The sequence below is a fragment of the Hevea brasiliensis genome, chromosome 5 (genome assembly GCF_030052815.1).
Source record: "Hevea brasiliensis isolate MT/VB/25A 57/8 chromosome 5, ASM3005281v1, whole genome shotgun sequence".
Classification (NCBI taxonomy): domain Eukaryota; kingdom Viridiplantae; phylum Streptophyta; class Magnoliopsida; order Malpighiales; family Euphorbiaceae; genus Hevea; species Hevea brasiliensis.
This window is the reverse complement of record NC_079497.1, coordinates 110,832,717-110,851,730: the sequence shown is the minus strand read 5'-3', so window position 1 is coordinate 110,851,730 and position 19,014 is coordinate 110,832,717. Positions and strand designations below refer to the sequence as shown.

At 32.5% G+C, this 19,014-nt stretch overlaps 1 protein-coding gene and 1 long non-coding RNA gene across 2 annotated transcripts in view; one reads left to right on the top strand and one right to left on the bottom strand.

Moving 5' to 3' along the window:
* Positions 1-19,014, bottom strand: part of LOC131179974 (uncharacterized) — a 31,940-nt gene that overhangs the window by 11,913 nt on the left and 1,013 nt on the right. The window contains exon 2 of the long non-coding RNA XR_009148980.1: positions 18,786-18,842. This is a non-coding gene — a long non-coding RNA (uncharacterized LOC131179974). The remainder of the gene's footprint in view (positions 1-18,785; positions 18,843-19,014) is intronic.
* Positions 4,059-16,614, top strand: LOC110656016 (kinesin-like protein KIN-5C). The gene is made up of 23 exons (XM_021812529.2): positions 4,059-4,281; positions 4,433-4,562; positions 5,693-5,851; positions 5,946-6,295; positions 6,379-6,517; positions 6,620-6,717; positions 6,801-6,957; positions 7,564-7,633; positions 7,755-7,831; positions 8,112-8,165; positions 8,269-8,349; positions 8,423-8,534; positions 8,618-8,704; positions 8,787-8,962; positions 9,120-9,281; positions 9,371-9,478; positions 9,816-9,974; positions 10,054-10,137; positions 10,212-10,417; positions 10,659-10,760; positions 15,004-15,113; positions 15,626-15,777; positions 16,052-16,614. Exons 1-23 carry the CDS (start codon positions 4,223-4,225, stop codon positions 16,247-16,249), a joined length of 3,030 nt encoding a protein of 1,009 aa, XP_021668221.2. The 5' UTR covers positions 4,059-4,222; the 3' UTR covers positions 16,250-16,614.

Genomic DNA, 19,014 nt, shown 5'->3' with positions numbered 1-19,014 from the left:
TGTTACTGGCTATAATATTTAAAGATCTTAGAGAATATTTAGTGGTCAAATATGTCAAATTGACTCTCAATTCATATAAAAATATATAAGGCATCAAAAATACTAAAATCTCCTTATTATGGGCTGTCAAAAGTGAATAAATAACAATATATTATGAACCCATGAATTTTCAAAAATAAATGCTCATCACAAGTTAACTCAATGTATATCTCAATAGTATGGTCTATTTGAGCTTAATTTTTTTAATTATAAATAGGCTTAACTCTTTTACTTTCATTGAGCCCATGTAATTATAATAAAAAGATTTCTTATATTTTTTTTACTTTATATACTTGTGATGAGTATGCTGAAAATTCTTTAATTATTTTGTGAGCGCATCAATATTAATATATATATATATATATATATATATATATATATATATATATATATTATTAATGGCTTCATCATTTTCTCAGCAGAATTTTCAACTAATAGCAACTGTCAATATATATATTATTAATGGCTTCATCATTTTCTCAGCAGAATTTTCAACCAACTTACACATTTTTTTAATATTTCTTCAGTCCTTTTTTATTCATAATTAACAGCCATCTGTTTTACCAATTAATGGCAACTGTCAAGGTTCCCATTTGCCTCTCTTTCGATCTTTCTCCATACTCCTTACTGACAATTTTTAAAGGGGCTCGGTAGTCGGTACAGATATTAAGTGAATATTTATTTGTGAAAAATATATTTTTTTATTTTTCATGTTTAAAGAAAATTAATTTTTATTTTTATGAAAATAAACAAAAATATGAAAAGTGTGATTAACTATTAATAGTAACAAATAATTATATAATTAAAAAATAAAAAATTATTCATATATTTTACAATTAAAAAACAAATTTTTATAAAATATATTTAAAATTTTATTTTACATCCAAAAATATTTCAGTTTGCATTTTTCATTTATTTATAATAATATAATTAATTTTCTCATTTTTATTAATGTTTTAAATAATTATTTAATTTTAATTATAAAAAATTGTAATTTAATTTCGAATATAAAAAATATATTTTTTTACTTGAAAAACAATATAACTTATTTTTCAAATTTTATTAACATTTAAAAAAAATTAAAAAAAATATTTTTAATTCTTTATTTAAAAAAATTGACACATATAAATATAAAACTCTATCTTCTCTTTAAAAACTAAAAAAAAAAAATTTAATTATTCATTTAAAAAATTGACACATATAAATATGAAACTCTATCTTTCAAATTTTTTAAAAAATTACTCCAATTTTTCATAAATATAAATAAACACATTTGAAAAACTTACACATCCATTTTTTCAAAGTTTCTTCTGACAATTTTTAAAGGTTCTCTTTATATTTATGATTCAACTGATCCCCCAGCTGGCATTTGCTTAATATATGCATATCATTCATTTTCCAAGATTCTATCAAACTAGTGATGCTTGAAACTTGAGAGTTAAAGGCTTTTGCTTTTATTTCTCCTTCATTTATAATTTTTTTTTTTTTACATCAAAGTATTTTCTATTTATCTGTTTTATAATATATATAAGATTAATTCTTCAAAGATTCATGGCTATTCCTTCTAACAATACGTTCTCTGAGATTCTTCATTTATAGCTTTATTTAAGGCTTTTATTACTTTTTTTTTATCTAAGGGTCAATTTCTCAAATCCAAACAAATAATATGCACATTTATATATTTACTGTGTATCCCTTCTTTCCTTGCTGCTTTACCATCCAACTTTTTTATTGGGCCATACCATGTTGAGTATAAAATTGGAAATGAAATAATTGATTATTTTATTTTTCATAATTTTTTTTTTATACTTGAATAATTTGAACTTACATTGAAATGATGACATTATTTTTTCAGTATATAAAAGGTGGAGGAAATGTTTTCAACTTATACCATTATCACATTTGGAAAAATTAGTAAATGAGATCATTTATAGTTTGATTAACCATAATTTTAACAGCAATCCATTAATATCACTAACCCGAATGTTTATGTTCTATTCATACATAAAAAAAAAAAATTGAGTTGTAAGGCTACTATTGCCAAATGAGATTATATTTAGATATGTAAATATATTTATTTTTAATTTAAGATTGAGATTTGAATTTAAAAGTTGATATTTATAATCTTAAATAGTTATTTTTATCAAATTTTATTTTTATAAGGGAACTAAAGAAGTGAAAACTTGAATTTAACACCTATAAAGTAAGTGATATATTTAGCAATTGAATCAAGTCAGTCTATGCTTAAATTTATTAATAAACATATAAATAATTATTAAAATGTAATGAGACATATGAATAGTTATTAAATTGTGAAGATGATAGAGAGGGACATTTCATTGTGTACAACAATTTTACTTTACCAACCATACCAACCATGTAAAAATATTAAAGACTACTAATTAATGCTGTTGGCTAGATTTGTCCTCTCTTTCTATGAAAGTTTGTTAAAAAAAAAAAGAAAAAAAGATTTTAAACTATATATTATTTTTATGCTGTGCTTGGAGAGTTATGTAAGGAGGAAAGAAAATAAGAAGTGAAAATTAAAGAGCAAAGATAAAAATTATTTTCTTCTTTATTTAGATATTAGAGAGTAAAAGAGTAGGAAATTTGTTCTATAAATACTAAAATATCTATTTTACCAACATTATTTTCAAATAAAAAAAAAAGTTGGAGGCAAACATTTCCTCACTTTCTCTTTAATTTGGAGAAAAAAAAAACAAATTGTGTGCCATATTTATTAATTTTCCTTTTTTTTTTGAATTCTTTTCATTCTAAACATGATCATTTGCAATAATTCAATTTATTTTTTTTTATCAATTCTTATATTTGAAATAAAAGTGACACTACCCGAGTAAAATAATGACATTTAGTCAAGTGCTCAAGTCAAATTGTCCAACGTGATAGTCGAATAGTTAAACTCTCGATAGATGAGTATCCAATGTGATAGTCAAACATTTGAGTTAAAACTGAACAAAATATTGCTTAAGCACCTAGAGAAAGTAATCTCGATCGCCCTTAAAGACAAGCCAATCCAAGACCAGACCCAAACAATAATACAATAGCTCACCCATTTGACTGAGCAAAATCCATACCAAACAGAAACAACACTAAAATATGGAAAGCCATATTACCATGAGGTAATCTTGGAATATTAGTTTGAGATTATCTCCGTGATCAAAACAATGACTAATTTTTCTAAAAACCTATAAATATTATAGAAAAATTAAGAATAAGGTATGCATATTTATCATCTCAAATCAATTATAATTCTTTTTTGTCCTCTCAAATCTAATTCATAGACTTGAGCATCGAAATGGTTGGCTATAGGGTTATCCACCTCACTTTTTATTTTGTTTGCAGATCTACGTGACATTAGAATTTGACTCCTGAAGCTCACAGCAGCATAAAAAAGAATTTAATTTTTTTAATTAATAAAATTTCATTTAAAAAAAATAAAATCAAGTATGATTGTGTAAAAATTTAATTATTATTTTTTGATTATAAATAATTTATTTCAAAGGAAGTTAATAAAAAAAAATTATATTTTACTTCTCAATTTTTCTTATTTTTTAAAATTTTTTCATATTATTTGATAGATTTAACTAAAACTTTTAATGATAATTTCAAAGTAGAAAGTATTGCACAATTTTAATTCGAAGTATTCTATTCTTTTTTTAATTTCATTTTTAGACTTTTTAATCATTAATTTAAAATATTTAATGAATATAATTTAACCCTATCCTTTTCCTTGAGATTGTCCAACATCCCAAATGGGTTGGTAGAATAGAATTTGGGCTGAAAAAATAAAATGCCGGGCAAAATTGAAAACGCCAATGGGCTTATGTCTACAATTATGGGCTGGGCTTGTCCGACCCACTTTACAAATTTCAAACCCTACCCTACTGATTCACCTCCCAAAACACAGCCTGAACCGGAATAAATTTTACCCGTCCGATCTAGGGACCCTTCAAAATCTAACCGTTCGATATATTCCAAGCGAGCGGGTCTCAAAATTCAAATCCCATCCTCAGCCCGCTCTCACTTTCACATCTCACTGCTTCACCACCCCAGAGCCAGAAATACAGAGAGAGGAAGGGAGCGAAGCACACTTTTCTACTGGATCTAACAGTGTATTTTCGTAGCTTCGTGCGATTCTCTTTCTAATCTGAGATTGGAAAAGATGTCTGCTCGCCACGAGAAAGAGAAAGGTGTTAATGTTCAAGTCCTTCTTCGTTGCAGGTGTGGTTTGGGTTTTTATTTTTATAATTATTTGCTTTGATTTTTCTAATGAATTTGCCATCTATTCCCCATTTTATTTCTGTTTGTTTGTAGTATTTATGGATTGATTGGAAATTTTTGTGTTTATTATTGTATTTGTTGATTTTTGCAGACCATTTAGTGACGATGAGTTGAGGAACAATGCTCCTCAGGTTGTTACTTGCAATGAGTACCAGAGAGAAGTTGCTGTTTCGCAGAGTATTGCTGGGAAGCATATAGATAGAGTCTTTACTTTTGACAAGGTTGTTTTCTCTATTTAATTAAAACAAAAGCTTCAATTTGTTTGTTTTCCTTTTTTTAATGCTGGGAAATGATGCTTGGTTGATTTGGGGCTTCAGATTTTGCTTCTGTTTGTCGTGTTTTGATTTTGTGGGTATAGTTTTTTGATTTTGTGGGTATGTTCATTATGTGTTTGTTAAGAGTTCACTTTAGCAATGACTGATTTGCCGCTTAGAGGAAACATAAGATAACATCAAACACATGTTAGTGTCTGCATCTCCTTAAAGTGTGACCAGGTCAGAACCGCTAGTGTATGCATGAGGTCAATACAGAACTTCAATTTAATGGGTTCAAATGAATCAGTCACATTTTGCCATATTTGAAAATTTGTCCTTTTGCTTTCGTCCTTTATGCTAGTGTGGCTGGAATATTGTTTGGCAACTGAGGCTTTCTCATCTAGGTGTTTAGAATGAGGGTTGACTGCCGTGAATGCCAGTATTTTTAACAGAATTAGATTGTCCGTACCATAATGCCACTCATAAAAGTTGGATAATTGCCACCCCTTCAAGTCAATCCTGCATTGCCAAGTCTTTCAGGGCTTTGCATTGGAACAGTTTCCTTACCAAACTTTAGCCTGTTTATGATTTAACAGGAATATGAACTAAGCATACACTTGTGGTTCTACTCAACAGCCGATACACAGGGTCTGGTATCTGTGATCCTAAAAATGTGCATATGTATGATGTATGGTCTTTAATCCCTATTAGTCACCATTGCTTGTCTGATGACCATGGCACATTTTAGTGCACGAATACTTTTAATACATTTTTTGGGGCTGCCTAAACAACGTATCCTTATGATCTAAACATGTATCCTTGGTCACAGTTCTCTGAAAAAAGTTGTAGTTCTCCAAAAAAAGTTGTACATATAGCAGCAACTCTGAGTTTTTAAATCAAAACATACATATGCAAACAAATGCACTATGCTAATTGATCACTTTAAGTTCCACACCATCTTTTTTTTTTTAATGATGATATTCATTGGTTCGGGAGTTCAATGAAATGATTTTGTTATTTTTTAAAATGGAATTGGAATACAATTATAATATTCTAATGGGAGGCAGACTCTGATATTTAGCTTACGGTGCATGTAGGTTTTTGGTCCTTCTGCTGAGCAAAAAGATCTTTATGAACAAGCTGTGGTGCCAATTGTAAATGAAGTTTTAGAAGGCTTCAACTGTACTATTTTTGCATATGGTCAAACTGGTACAGGTAAAACATACACTATGGAAGGGGAATGCAAAAGGTCAAAGGTATAGCATATGAGTGTTTCATGGTTATTTTGTTTTATTTTTATCTTTAATGGCCACATTGTTGATTTATTAATGTGATGTAACACTTGTACAGAGTGGACCTAATGGAGAATTACCTCCAGGAGCAGGGGTTATACCCAGAGCTGTTAAGCAAATATTTGATACACTCGAAGGCCAGAATGCCGAATATAGTGTGAAGGTTACTTTCTTAGAACTGTACAATGAGGAGATCACTGATTTGCTTGCCCCAGATGAAATTTCCAAAGTTGCTTTGGAGGATAAGCAGAAGAAGCAGTTGCCTCTGATGGAGGATGGGAAAGGTGGAGTTCTTGTGAGAGGTCTGGAGGAGGAAATAGTAACAAGTGCGAGCGAGATATTTACTCTTCTTGAAAGGGGGTCTGCAAAACGTCGCACTGCAGAAACTTTGTTAAACAAGCAATCAAGGTTATAGCTCTTTTGCCATTTTTTTGCTTAAGCCAAAATTTTAATTTTTGTTTCTTGTAATGATATCCTGTTTTTTGTTTTAGTCGGTCGCATTCTCTTTTTTCCATTACAATACATATAAAGGAAGCAACTCCTGAAGGCGAAGAACTAATCAAATGCGGGAAGTTGAATTTGGTTGATCTAGCTGGTTCTGAAAATATTTCCCGCTCTGGTGCTCGGGAGGTATGCTTTATTGTTCTAACACCGGTTACTTGGGTATTTCATTAGTTGGGAACTGCTAGATATAATTTCAAGCTAAAATTAATCATGCCTGTTATGTAATAGGGCCGTGCAAGAGAAGCTGGTGAAATCAACAAAAGTTTACTTACTTTGGGTCGCGTCATTAATGCTCTTGTTGAGCATCTTGGGCATGTCCCTTACAGGTTTAAACAGCTTTCTTAATTATTCTCTGTAGTCTATAATCTGTGTTCTGCCAACTTTTGTTTACATATTTACATTGACCCAGGGATAGCAAGCTCACTAGGTTGCTTCGTGATTCACTTGGGGGAAGAACGAAAACGTGCATAATAGCAACAGTTTCACCAGCTGTTCATTGTCTCGAAGAGACATTGAGTACACTGGATTATGCACACAGAGCCAAGAATATAAAAAATAAGCCAGAGGTTTGTTTGCAATATTTTGAAGTTAGTTTTAACTGATTTAGTAAGTTTACTTTAGTCCCTTCAATGTTAAATTATTTGGCCCATGACTCAGTATTTATGTTCAATAAATGACCTGCTTCATGTAATATGAGGACTCTGAAGTGACATTTGATGAAAATGACGTGGTGGAAGGAGGGGATTGCATGGACTTCTAAGTTATCATTTACACTAGTGTCCTATAGCATAGTAATTTTTTTTTTTTCTCTTGCATTGTCAAATAGTTTATACTTTTGAATGGATGCTTTCCACTGGATTTGCGTCATCTTCACCTTCTGCTTTAGAAAGTATCTCAAAAGTTAAGAGGTTACCTTGCAATATGCATTTATTTGTAGCTTAACATCTCTACAAACTGATGATTTTTCTCTTCGATTATGGAGGGGTTATGCTTCTGTATTTCTCTCTTTTATACATCTTTTTGTGGCCGAAGCTGAAGTGATATATTGTATGGAAACTCTTTACATATGTCGCTGCATTATATCTTAGTGAGTGCTTACATGTTATGAATTATGACCACTACGGTTTATATTCTCCTTAGGGAAGTTCAGTATTTGTTGTGGTTATTTGTAGGTGAACCAAAAAATGATGAAATCAACTCTTATCAAGGACCTTTATGGAGAGATTGAAAGGCTTAAGGCAGGTGAGAAACTCAAGTCTGCAGAGCTAATAAATGCAAAATGTGTGCATGCAAGTGACTGCACTTCACATAATGTTTGATCTGTTATATTATTGAGGTGTAACATTTTTGTCATTTTGTACAGAGGTGTATGCTGCACGTGAAAAGAATGGGGTTTATATCCCAAAGGAGCGATACCATCAGGAGGAGACTGAAAGGAAGGTATTTCACTATTTCCTTTGATTTTATTCTTGTTTCTTCTTAGTTGTGAAATGATAAATTTTTATACTGTATTTGAGAATGTTCTGCTGTTTAATTACTCTTTCGTTGCTTAACTGGGAGAAGAGTAACTTCTTCTAATCTTAGCATTTGTCCTAAAATAAGAACTTTATACAAATGAACCATATGGTCTCTTTCATGTATGATTTTCTTGGATTTGATTTATGGAAAGGCGCCATTTTTAAACCTGTTTGCTTGTGTGTTTCTCTGTTATTGTGTTTAGGCCATGGCTGATCAGATAGAACAAATGGGGGCTACTATAGAAACCCATCAGAAGGTTAGTCCACACTGCCATTTCTGAGAAACAAAGGAGAGAATCTGTTATTTGTTTTCATGACATCCAAATTCATATGAAATGTCTATGGTATATTGCAAAACAGCAACTTGAGGAGTTGCAAGAAAAATATGATGCCCAAGTTCAACAATGTTCAAATTTGAGCAGAAACCTTGATGCCACTGAGGTAACTTGTGTACCAATGTTTTGTGTATGTTTCTTATTTATGAATAGATCAGTAGTGACCTTTGTAAATGCAGAACAAATTGAATCAAACCTGCAAATTGCTCACCAGTACTGAGGAAGAATTGAAGAAGTGTCGTTATGCTTTGAAGGAGAGGGATTTTATCATCTCTGAACAGAGAAAAGCAGGCATGTTTGTCTACTATTTTGTTGGATTTTTAAGGTTTTCTTTTGGTTTTGTTATTAATGGTGGTATTTATTTTTTGAATCAGAGAATGCTCTGGCTCATCAAGCATGTGTTTTGCAATCTGATTTGGAGAAAGCTCTTCAAGATAATGCTTCTTTGTTCCAAAAGATTGGTATGTTTTCCTTATTTGTTAATATGAGGTTTTGCAAGTAGTTTATTTAAAATGGTGAAGTATCCAATGCAATACTCTATAGGAAGAGAAGATAAGCTGAATGCTGATAATAGAGCACTGGTGACCAATTTCCAAATGGAGCTCTCCCAGCAAGTTGGTTCTCTTCAAAACATGGTCGCTTCATCAATGTCGAAGCAAGATGAACATCTTCAGTGTGTTAAGAAACTTTGTCATTCTTTCCTAGACATACATGATAAGGTATTGGAAAAAAATATAAACGCCACATTCCATTTAGTCCTTTTTCTTTGTTAAATTATTCATATTATCTTTGAATTGCACTCTTGTTATACCAGTTAAGATTTTGGATTCAATTAAGTTAGATTTTATTCCTTACATTGCAAATGCTTCCCTCTAGGCGGTGAAGGATATGAAGAAGAAATTGACAGCTTCAAGGGCTTTATATATTTCCCACATTGAGGCAGTGCAAAATGTTGTGCGATTACACAAGGCTAGTTCTATTGCTGGCTTGGAGGAAATTTCATCTCTGGCTTCTTCTAATGCACAGTCTATTGAAGATGTAAGTAGCAACAATTTGAGTAACTCTCCCATTTATCTCCTTTTAACTATCTCATTGAGGTTTTTGCTTAATTTTGATTTTTGAATTAGTATCTCGACTCAGAGGCTGGTCAGGCAGCATCAATATTTGACGATCTTCAGAGTACTCTTTCAGCCCACCAGGGAGAAATGGCTCTTTTTGCTAGGGATCTGCGTCAGGTTTGATACGTGACCTGATCCTTACCTTTTGTATTTTTGCTTGATGTTGGACCTCTTGACTGAATTTTATTATTTGAAATGTTTAGTTCTTTAAATTTTCATGTATATATGTTTCTTTTCCTTTTCTGAAATATTTTGCACGTGAAAATTTTCTGTAACTGGCTTTTCACACTTTCTTTGGTGAAGAATATGTAAGCTTGTTTTATGTTGTTGAAATGTGCTTTCTTATTATTTGTCAACGCACCATATTCTCATTTTCTGTTTTTAACACATTTTCTTGCTGTTTCTAATTCTTTATTGCTCTTGTTTGGATTTGGAATGACTTGGAATTCAACAGAAATTCCATGTTAATGGTGAGCGAACACAGGAGATTTCTGAATTCATGAATGGATTTCTTCAAAAGCTTTTAGAAAAATCCCAAGGGCTGCAGAATGATGCAGCTCAAGCCGATGAAATTCAATTGAAAAGCATCACTGATTTTCAGAAGGCTTATGAGGTATGCTACATTGTCATGTTTGAGTGAATAATATGTGCCCTATTCAAGCATTGCTGACTAAAAAATTCTTCCTGTGCAGGAGCAATCAAAATCTGATGCTGAGAAGCTCGTTGCTGATATCGGCAATCTGGTCTCCAATCACATTCAGCGTCAAAAAGAGCTGGTTTGCTTCTTTCAAATGCCTTTTATTTTCCCATTATATCTGTTGTGAAGTTGGGCTGAAAGTTGAGTTGATAGGTGGATGCAAGGCTTGTTGATCTTAGAGAAACTGCTATTGGAAACAAGGCAAATTTGGATGTGCGAGCTTCTTCAATGGAGGGTATAACAACAGATGCAAAACGAAAATGGCAGGAATTTTCTATGCAAGCCGAGAATGATGCTAAGGATTGTGCAGATTACTCTGCTGTGAAACACTGTCGTATGGAGTTACTCTTACAGCAGTGGTATGTTGGATCTTTTTTTGGTTCTGGTTTGTATTGATATCTTTGCTGGAGCTGTGTTTTTAAGAACAAGTTGGCTTAAATTGGGGGGTAGTGATTGGAAATTTTTATACAAGTATGCAATTCTTTTCAGCAACTATTTGCAACCATTTTGTGTGTGTTTTTTTAATTGTGAAACTCGTATATGCCTAAAAGAGTTATTCTTGTTTTTTATTTGACTTCTTTGCTTCTTTCTTTCATTTAGTTTAACCACTAGCGAATCAGCATTCAAGCACTGGAAAAGGACTTGTGAGTCGGTGAATGACATGGGCCGTAAACATGTTTCATCCTTGATGTCACTTACAAGGTAGGAAATTGCATCATTATGTTTCGATTTTCTGTATTCTTGGTTTTCATAGTAAAGGAGTGGAAGCGTGGATTAAAGGGCATTAGAATCTTGAATTTCAAAAATTATTTCTAAGGTTACATGCATCATACCAAGTGTTTTATGATCCTAATTAATTTTCAATACCCAATTGCATACCAAAACATTTTTTAGCATGCATTAAAATTTCATTTGCCATTAAAGATTGTGAATTAACTCAATTCAACAAAGCCTTTATCCCAAAAATTTGGGGTCGGCTATATGGATTCGCTTTCTCCGTTCTAAACGATTTTGGGTTAAATCCTCAGAAATGTGTAATGTTTCTAGGTCATGTTGTACTACTCTCCTCCAAGTCAATTTAGTTCTACCCCTTTTTTTCCTTCTATCCTCTAACCTAATATGCTCTACTTGTCTAACTGGAGCCTCAGTATTTCTACGCTTCACATGACCAAACCACCTCAATCTCCCTTCTCTCAACTTATCTTCAATTGGCACCACTCCTACCTTTTCTCTAATACTCTCATTACGGACTTTATCTAGTCTAGTATGGCCACTCATTCACCTTAACATTTTCATCTCTGCAACTCTTATCTTAGATGCACATGACTCTTTCAGTGCTCAACACTCACTACCATATAACATAACCGGTCATATGGCTGTACGGTAAAATTTTCCTTTCAACTTATTGGGAATCTTACGATCACATAAAACTCTCGTGGCACGTCTCCACTTCAACCATCCGGCTTCAATCCTATGACTGACATCTTCCTCACATCCCCTATCTACTTGAAGGACTGAGCCTAGATATTTAAAGTGATTACTTTGGGACAGTACTACTCCATTCAAACTAACTCTTTCCCTATCACTAGTTTGGCCTTCATTGAACTTGCAATGCATGTATTCTGTCTTCGTTCTACTTAACTTAAAACCTTTTGACTCTAGAGCACTTCTTTAAAGCTCTAGCTTTTTATTGAATCCTTCTCGTGTCTCATCTATCAGAACAATATCATCTGCAAACATCATGCACCAAGGAATACTCTCTTGTATATGTTTCGTCAATTCATCTAAAACTAATGTAAAAAGGTAAGGGCTTATGGCTGATCCTTGGTGTAATCCAATTGAGATAGGAAAATCTCTTGTGTCCCCTCCCACCATGCGCACAATAGTGATTGCTCCTTCATACATATCTTTCAACACTTGTATGTACCTAATAGATATCCTCTTTTGTTCTAACACATTCCATAAGACATCTCTTGGAACACTATCATAAGCCTTCTCCAAATCAATAAAAACCATGTGCAGATCTTTCTTCACATCTCTATATTTCTCTATCAAGCTTCTAAGGAGAAAAATCACTTCCATAGTTGAACGACCGGGCATGAAACCAAATTGATTGAGAGAGATAGAAGTATCATGACGTAGTCGATGCTCCACAACTCTCTCCCACAACTTCATAGTATGGCTTATGAGTTTAATTTTCCTATAGTTTGAGCAACTCTGTATGTCTGTCTTATTTTTAAAAATAGGTATTAAGATACTTCTCCTCCATTCATCAGGCATTTTCTTTGAGTTTAGAATTTTATTAAATAATTTAGTTAACCATGCCACTCTCATATCTCCCAAACACTTCCACACTTCAATTGGTATTTCATCGGGTCCACAGGCTTTACCCACTTTCATTCTCTTAAGTGCTTCTTTTACTTCTAAAGATCTAATCCTTTTAGTATAATTCACATTCTTTTCTATTGTTCTATAATCTATATTCACGCTATTACCATTTTGACTATTATTAAAGAGATCATTAAAATAATTTTTCCATCTTTCTTTAATGTCCTCATCTTTCACCAACACTTTTCCTTCTTCATCCTTAATGCACCTAACTTGATTGAGATCTTCACATTTCCTTTTTCTCCTCCTTGCTAATCTATAAATATCTTTTTCCCCTTCTTTAGTTCCAAGTTTCTCATATAACTTTTCAAAGGTCTGTGCTCTTGCTTGACTAACTGCCTTTGCAAGATTGTGAATTAACATTTAATTCAATTAAACCCTAACTAAAAAAGGGATTTTTAGGTACTAATCTCTTGATACATAATTGATGTAATTTCGATTCTTAGAATGTTTTTAGGACCCCAAATATTATTCCTCTAGTTTGTCCACCACAAGCACACACCAAAGTTGCAATGGCAGCCCCTAGATTGGCTTCTCAAGCCTTGTCAATCAATTTTGAGATGGAGATTGTGCTTTGTGAAGGTTGTATGAATGTATTGGGAGTTAGAAACACTTTCTAATAATTTTAATTCAAGAGGAGATCAAAGTTTTTCCCTTGAATCAATTGAAAGATTGAAGAGGAGAGGAAGAGACCAAGTTGCCGTCCAGCTTGAGAGAAAAAGAGAGGAGTGAATTTTTCTTTATAATTTTTCTTTATATACCTAGGTCAAACCCTCACTAACTCCCTTGCCACATGTCATCACAAGATCCCATCTTGTTATTATTTGATTTAATCCTATGAAGCCAATTGTCAAGCTCCATTTAAATTATGACATGTGGTCTTCCATCATAGGAAGACAAGTGGCAAGATCATATGGTGCCATGTGTCACCATCTCATGGTGCCACATGTCACCATGTGAAAAAACCAATTTGCCCTTACTTTTTGATTTGAGTTTTCAATCCAAAATTATAATTTTTCCTCTTTAAATCAATTTATATCAAATATAAATTAATTAATTAATCTCCATTAATTAATTTTTCATAATTAAATTCATATTTAATCAAATTAAATATAAATTTAATTTATACTATACATCCAATAACCTAGATTTGGTTTCAAGTCATGCTAGGGACTTTGCAATCTTATTACAAACCAAACCTCTTTAATTAATTAATTAAACTCTTTAATTAATCAATTAAACCACATTTTAAATGGTGATTAGCTTGTGTAAATGTGTGACTTACTAGACTCATTACTTATTGACAATGAGAAATGATATTAACTTTTAATATCATTAGAACTCTTTCTTACCGTAAATGATTTCTCTAAATCATTTCAGGCATCTCATAGACCATGGTTGACACTTAGCATAGTATGTCATGGCCACCTAATCAGTAATAATGAATACCTTAAATGAACCTTTAATCATATGTTACCATGCACTAGAATCTCTCCGTTATAAAATCTCAATTCGAGCTGGAGTCATGGTTAATGTCAAACCCCATTTGCTATGAACATTATGTTCTCTTTTAATTCCAGTTCTTGATTAATTAGATTTTCTTATCAGAAATTCTTTTCTGACTAAATCTGTCTATTCTGACCAGGAGCTTGAAACATCAAGAACAATTAAATGAACATAAGCTTTTATCTCTATTTACTTAGAGTAACGGATTTTATCTTGATCAACACCTGTCTCCATATATAACTAGTAGGAGCCAACACATACCCATATACCCATACACAGTATAAGTATAAAAGCAGTATCAAACTCAAACCACCTATATACAAGATAACTGTGTTATCTCAGGTCTAAAGATTATATGCACTGATATGATATATGACAATGCATTGATAAGAGTAAACTTCATGTGCTTGTCATAAGCGTCACTGGTTCGGCCTACTTATCATGTATAAGTGCCTATCATGTTTGTTATGTGGCATGAGACTCACCACTCCATTTTATTTATATCTCATATAAATACCTTGGGAACAAACATGATTACAATTTTTCTGGATAAGTCATGTCATTTGTGAATTATCCTCGATTGTGAACCAATTTATGATACTTTGTGCTAGAAATACTGTCACTCATATTCTTAACAACTTAAGAATAGAATTTCTAACAAAATATCAATGGACCTTTTCTATTGCACATAAATATATTATGTAAACAGAAAAGTGAAATTGCATTTTATTAATAAAATATGTACAAGATACATATAAAATGATATTCTCTAGGGCATACTACTAACACATAGATGGTACTGGAAATGATCCATTTTGACATTTGCTTTTCTTACAACTAGTAGTTGTAGCTTCTTTTATAGAATAAGCTACTAGTGGCCAGCATTGTTCAGCTTTAGGTTATTGATTTTGGCTCTGGTCACTAAGAGCATAACCAAAATATCATCAGATTGTTTTCTCATTGATCCCTTGATTCATCTCATATTTGTCTCATTTTGCTGATTCATTTATCTTCTCTATGATCATTCTTTTGAAAAATGCTTTTGTAACAGAAATGCATCTGATAGCATTGAGCAACATGATGTTGAGATTGGTTCAGCAAGGGTTGCAGCTGAGCAAGATGTGGCAAGGAATAGTGATGATTTCCTTGAGCATATTGACAGTGAGTGTCATTCTAGTGTATCTTGAGTTCTATCAATTACTTTTGGAATTTCACTGAGAAAGCAGTTGATAGTCATATAATCTTTTATATTCCTTTGATGATCCTAAGGAGATTGTATTGCTTCATAACTATTTAATGAAGTGTATATAGACACACAAACACACTATCAACCTTTTTTAGTTTTTCAAGTTAGCTTTCATTCCTTTACTGCTGTGAAAAAAGATTCATGATTCCAGAGGAAAACACTATAGAGATACTTTTTGGTACTACATATTTAATTTACTTTAGTAGTAGATAAACCATAGGTAGAAAATAGCTTCTTCTATGAGGTTTGACTTGCTTGAGTTGGTTTTCTTTGTTTGCATAGATTTGCAACAGGATCACTATCTTAACAAAAAAAGTGACATTGTAGTTATGCTTTTATTTGTGTTTTCTGGACTTATTTCTAACCTCCTACCCTACGAAAACTAAAAATCTCGGATGTGACACGTTAGTCTTGGAAATTTCTACAGATGTATCAGAACAGGAGCAGGGATCAGTATCTGGAATCTTGCAAGCTGTCAACGCTCATGCAGATACTCTTGAGAAGTTTAGGGAGGATCATTCTGGCCAGTCATCTGCCATTGAGGGCAAAGCACTGGAAACCTTCCAGCAGCAATATATGGTAAGTTGATTAGCATTTTGCCTGCTATGTTTCGTATTTCATCACCCCAGAGCCTATATACAAAGCTTTTGGTCATCTTCAGTCTTTGGTTCAAACTGTGTGAATCATGAAAGTGGAATCAATGCTAATGATTAGTTTGCTTAGAAATTTTGAATGTTCACATTAAAGTTTCCTGCTGTGCTGATTTGAGACTCTGAAATGAAATACTCTGGCCTCAACATTGTCTTCAGTTTATTCTGCTTTTGTTTGACCTTATCCTCTTTATACTTTGCAGGATTGTGAGCCGACAGGCACAACACCAGTGAGATGTGAGCCAGACATTCCCAGCAAGGGGATGATTGAATCTCTTCGAGCAATGCCAATGGAAACTCTACTTGAGGAATTCCGAGAAAATAATTCTTACGAATCATTTGAGGTGAAGGAATTGAAGCCATCTTTAATACCACGATCGCCCCTTGTACAACTGAACTAGTAATTGGCTGGACGTATGCCATCCATCTACTTGCAGAGAAAGCCAATTTGTCCATGTACGAATCTTGTACATTGTTATTATTTCCTTCAGAAAATTCTTAGGATGCATTGGAGGAGGTGGTGGAGGCTGTATTTTACATAATTCTGGTGTTTAGGATAAATTAATCCCATCTTGGGATTTTTAGTAATATGTAGTAGCTTAGTACAAGGATGTAAAGTGAGGCAGAGCACCACACTTGGTCATATAATTTTTATTTTTGGGATACTGAATCCATTAATCAATTCTGTGCTTATTGTATGACATACACAGTTCTTGTTTTCTTGAGAGCAGAAAATAAAGTTTTGTTGGATAGTCATTAGAATCAATTTATGGCCTCGCTCCAATTATTTAATTTTGGATTAAGGTTTAATTACTGTTTACATCCCAATTTAGTTTTCATTTTTTTTTCTAATTAATTAATAAATTTGAAATATTAAATTAAATTACCTATTTAATATGACTTAATCCTAGTGGAAGATTAATGGTCGGCAAGTATCAATTATATGAAGTTAAACTAATTAAATAATTATCCATATAAATGAGTTATTTAATGTCTAACATATTTACCGAAGATGATAAGCATTGAAGTGAAATAGTGGGAAAGTAAGCAGTGTAAGTGGATGATTATGCGAGTTAGAATAAAATGGTAACTACCAAATTTGGATAAAATGGGAAAGCAAGTTGTGTGAGAGGATGATTATGTGAATAAAATGGTAACTACCAAATTTGGTTAGCAATAGCACTTTCTTTATAAATTAATGTGCTGGGCTTCATTTAAGGGAACACAATAATAATCAATTAGCCAATCAAGATTTGACATACACAATGTCATACCTTATTTTTTCTCTAGTTCATCTAATTTGTTTATATTTTCAAACAATTATTTACTTTTCAGTCTAGCATTAGATTTAATTTTAGTCTTTATTTTTAATTCAAGGAAGCAATTTATTTTTCCTCTGCAAACATTTCAATTCCTGTAAACAAATTTTTTAATTTTCAATGCAATTTACAACTATATTATCCATATTTCAATTCACGCGAATTTGCTTGTAGTTTTCAATGCCAATTTACAATTCCCACACAAATTTACTTTTCAAGCAATCAACTCATTTAATTTTTGATGCTTAATTTACTTTTTCAACAATGATTTAATTTTCCTGTAAAGCAATTAATTTACTTTTTCAATGCATAAATTTAAATTCCTATAGAGCTATCAACTTACTTTTCAATGCACATATTTACTTTTTTCGCAATGATCAATTTACTTTTTAAGCATAATTTTACTTTTCAATGCACAATTTTCCTTTCAAGTTTTCTTAAGCAATAACTTCTCTTCCATTTTCATAAGAGTTGAATAAGTAGAGATCCTAATGAAGAGCCGTACCCGTGAGGAAAGATCCATAATCCGGTTCACATATGAAGAAAGGCCATAGGCAATTTTGACGCGTGTAAATTGAGTAAAATTAATTTTATAGGAAACAATTTGTCACGACCCAATCTATGGGCCGGACCGGCACTAGGATCTGGGCCAGCCTAAAGCCCCTGAGGCCCGTAGTAAGCCTAACTATTCCTCAAATCCATAACCAGGCCCATAATTTAGGCCCAATATGCATATAAAATAATCTAAATCAAACTGTTATAATTTCATTTCAGGTCGACTTAGCCCAGAAATTTTCAAAAACTAAAATTAGGGGAGCCCAGCTCAACCCTGTTACCTTATTTACAAACTATTTAAATACCATACAAATCTTCATTTATTAATCTCAAAAATTTAAATTAACACAATTTCTAACATGGCCCACACTATTACTAACACATGTGGAGTTCTAGATTTTAAATTTAGAAAAGATAGTAAAACAATTAAATAATCGACGTTAAACCTGCGAGGAAGAAAACAGGTTGCTTTGTAAAATAACTCCTCCTGTGGCCTGGAAAAAATATTGAACAGGAGTGAGCGTTTGACTCAGAGAGTAAAATATCAATTTTAACTATAATCTCTATAAAGATTTAAAACTAATGCACCTTGTAGAGTGAAATGCAACACTAGCAATAATTTCACATCATAACATCAAAAAGGTAATTTGGAGCACTCACACACCCAATAATAGCAATCATAATATATGGGAGCTGATCCCCTATACAGCTCTCTTAAATCCAACCTGTGCCAGCGAAGAACTTAGCTCGGACTTCCACTTAATAACCAAATCGGGGTCCCAGCGAAGAACTCAAGCCGCGTCTACCCCGAAGGACCGGGTCCCAGCGAAGATTTCAATCCGTGTCTACCCGTCCTATCCATAGTCCACACCACATCACATGCACGCCAACGCACACTGCTCCAAATTACCACAACAACATCCAAGGCACTTTAACAGTTATGAATGCAACATAAAACGTGTCTGGAGTTTAACTACATAGATACATACATATAAGTGATGCATGGGCATGCTTGAACATATAATAATAGTGAAATTACAATTAAAATTAATATTTTACTCACAGTACACCGATGACTATTGTGGCTGCTGGATGCAGAAAAATAGCTAACCTCGATCACCTAATAATTAAATTATAAATTATTAGTACTAAGTTAGAATAAAACTCTAAAGAGGCAATAGACAACCTAATTTATGCTGAAAATCTGGCAGAGTTTCCCCTATATCTAGGATCTACCCAACCTGCAAAAAGGCTCAAATAACACTTTTAGATTCTCAATTTTCCACAATCAC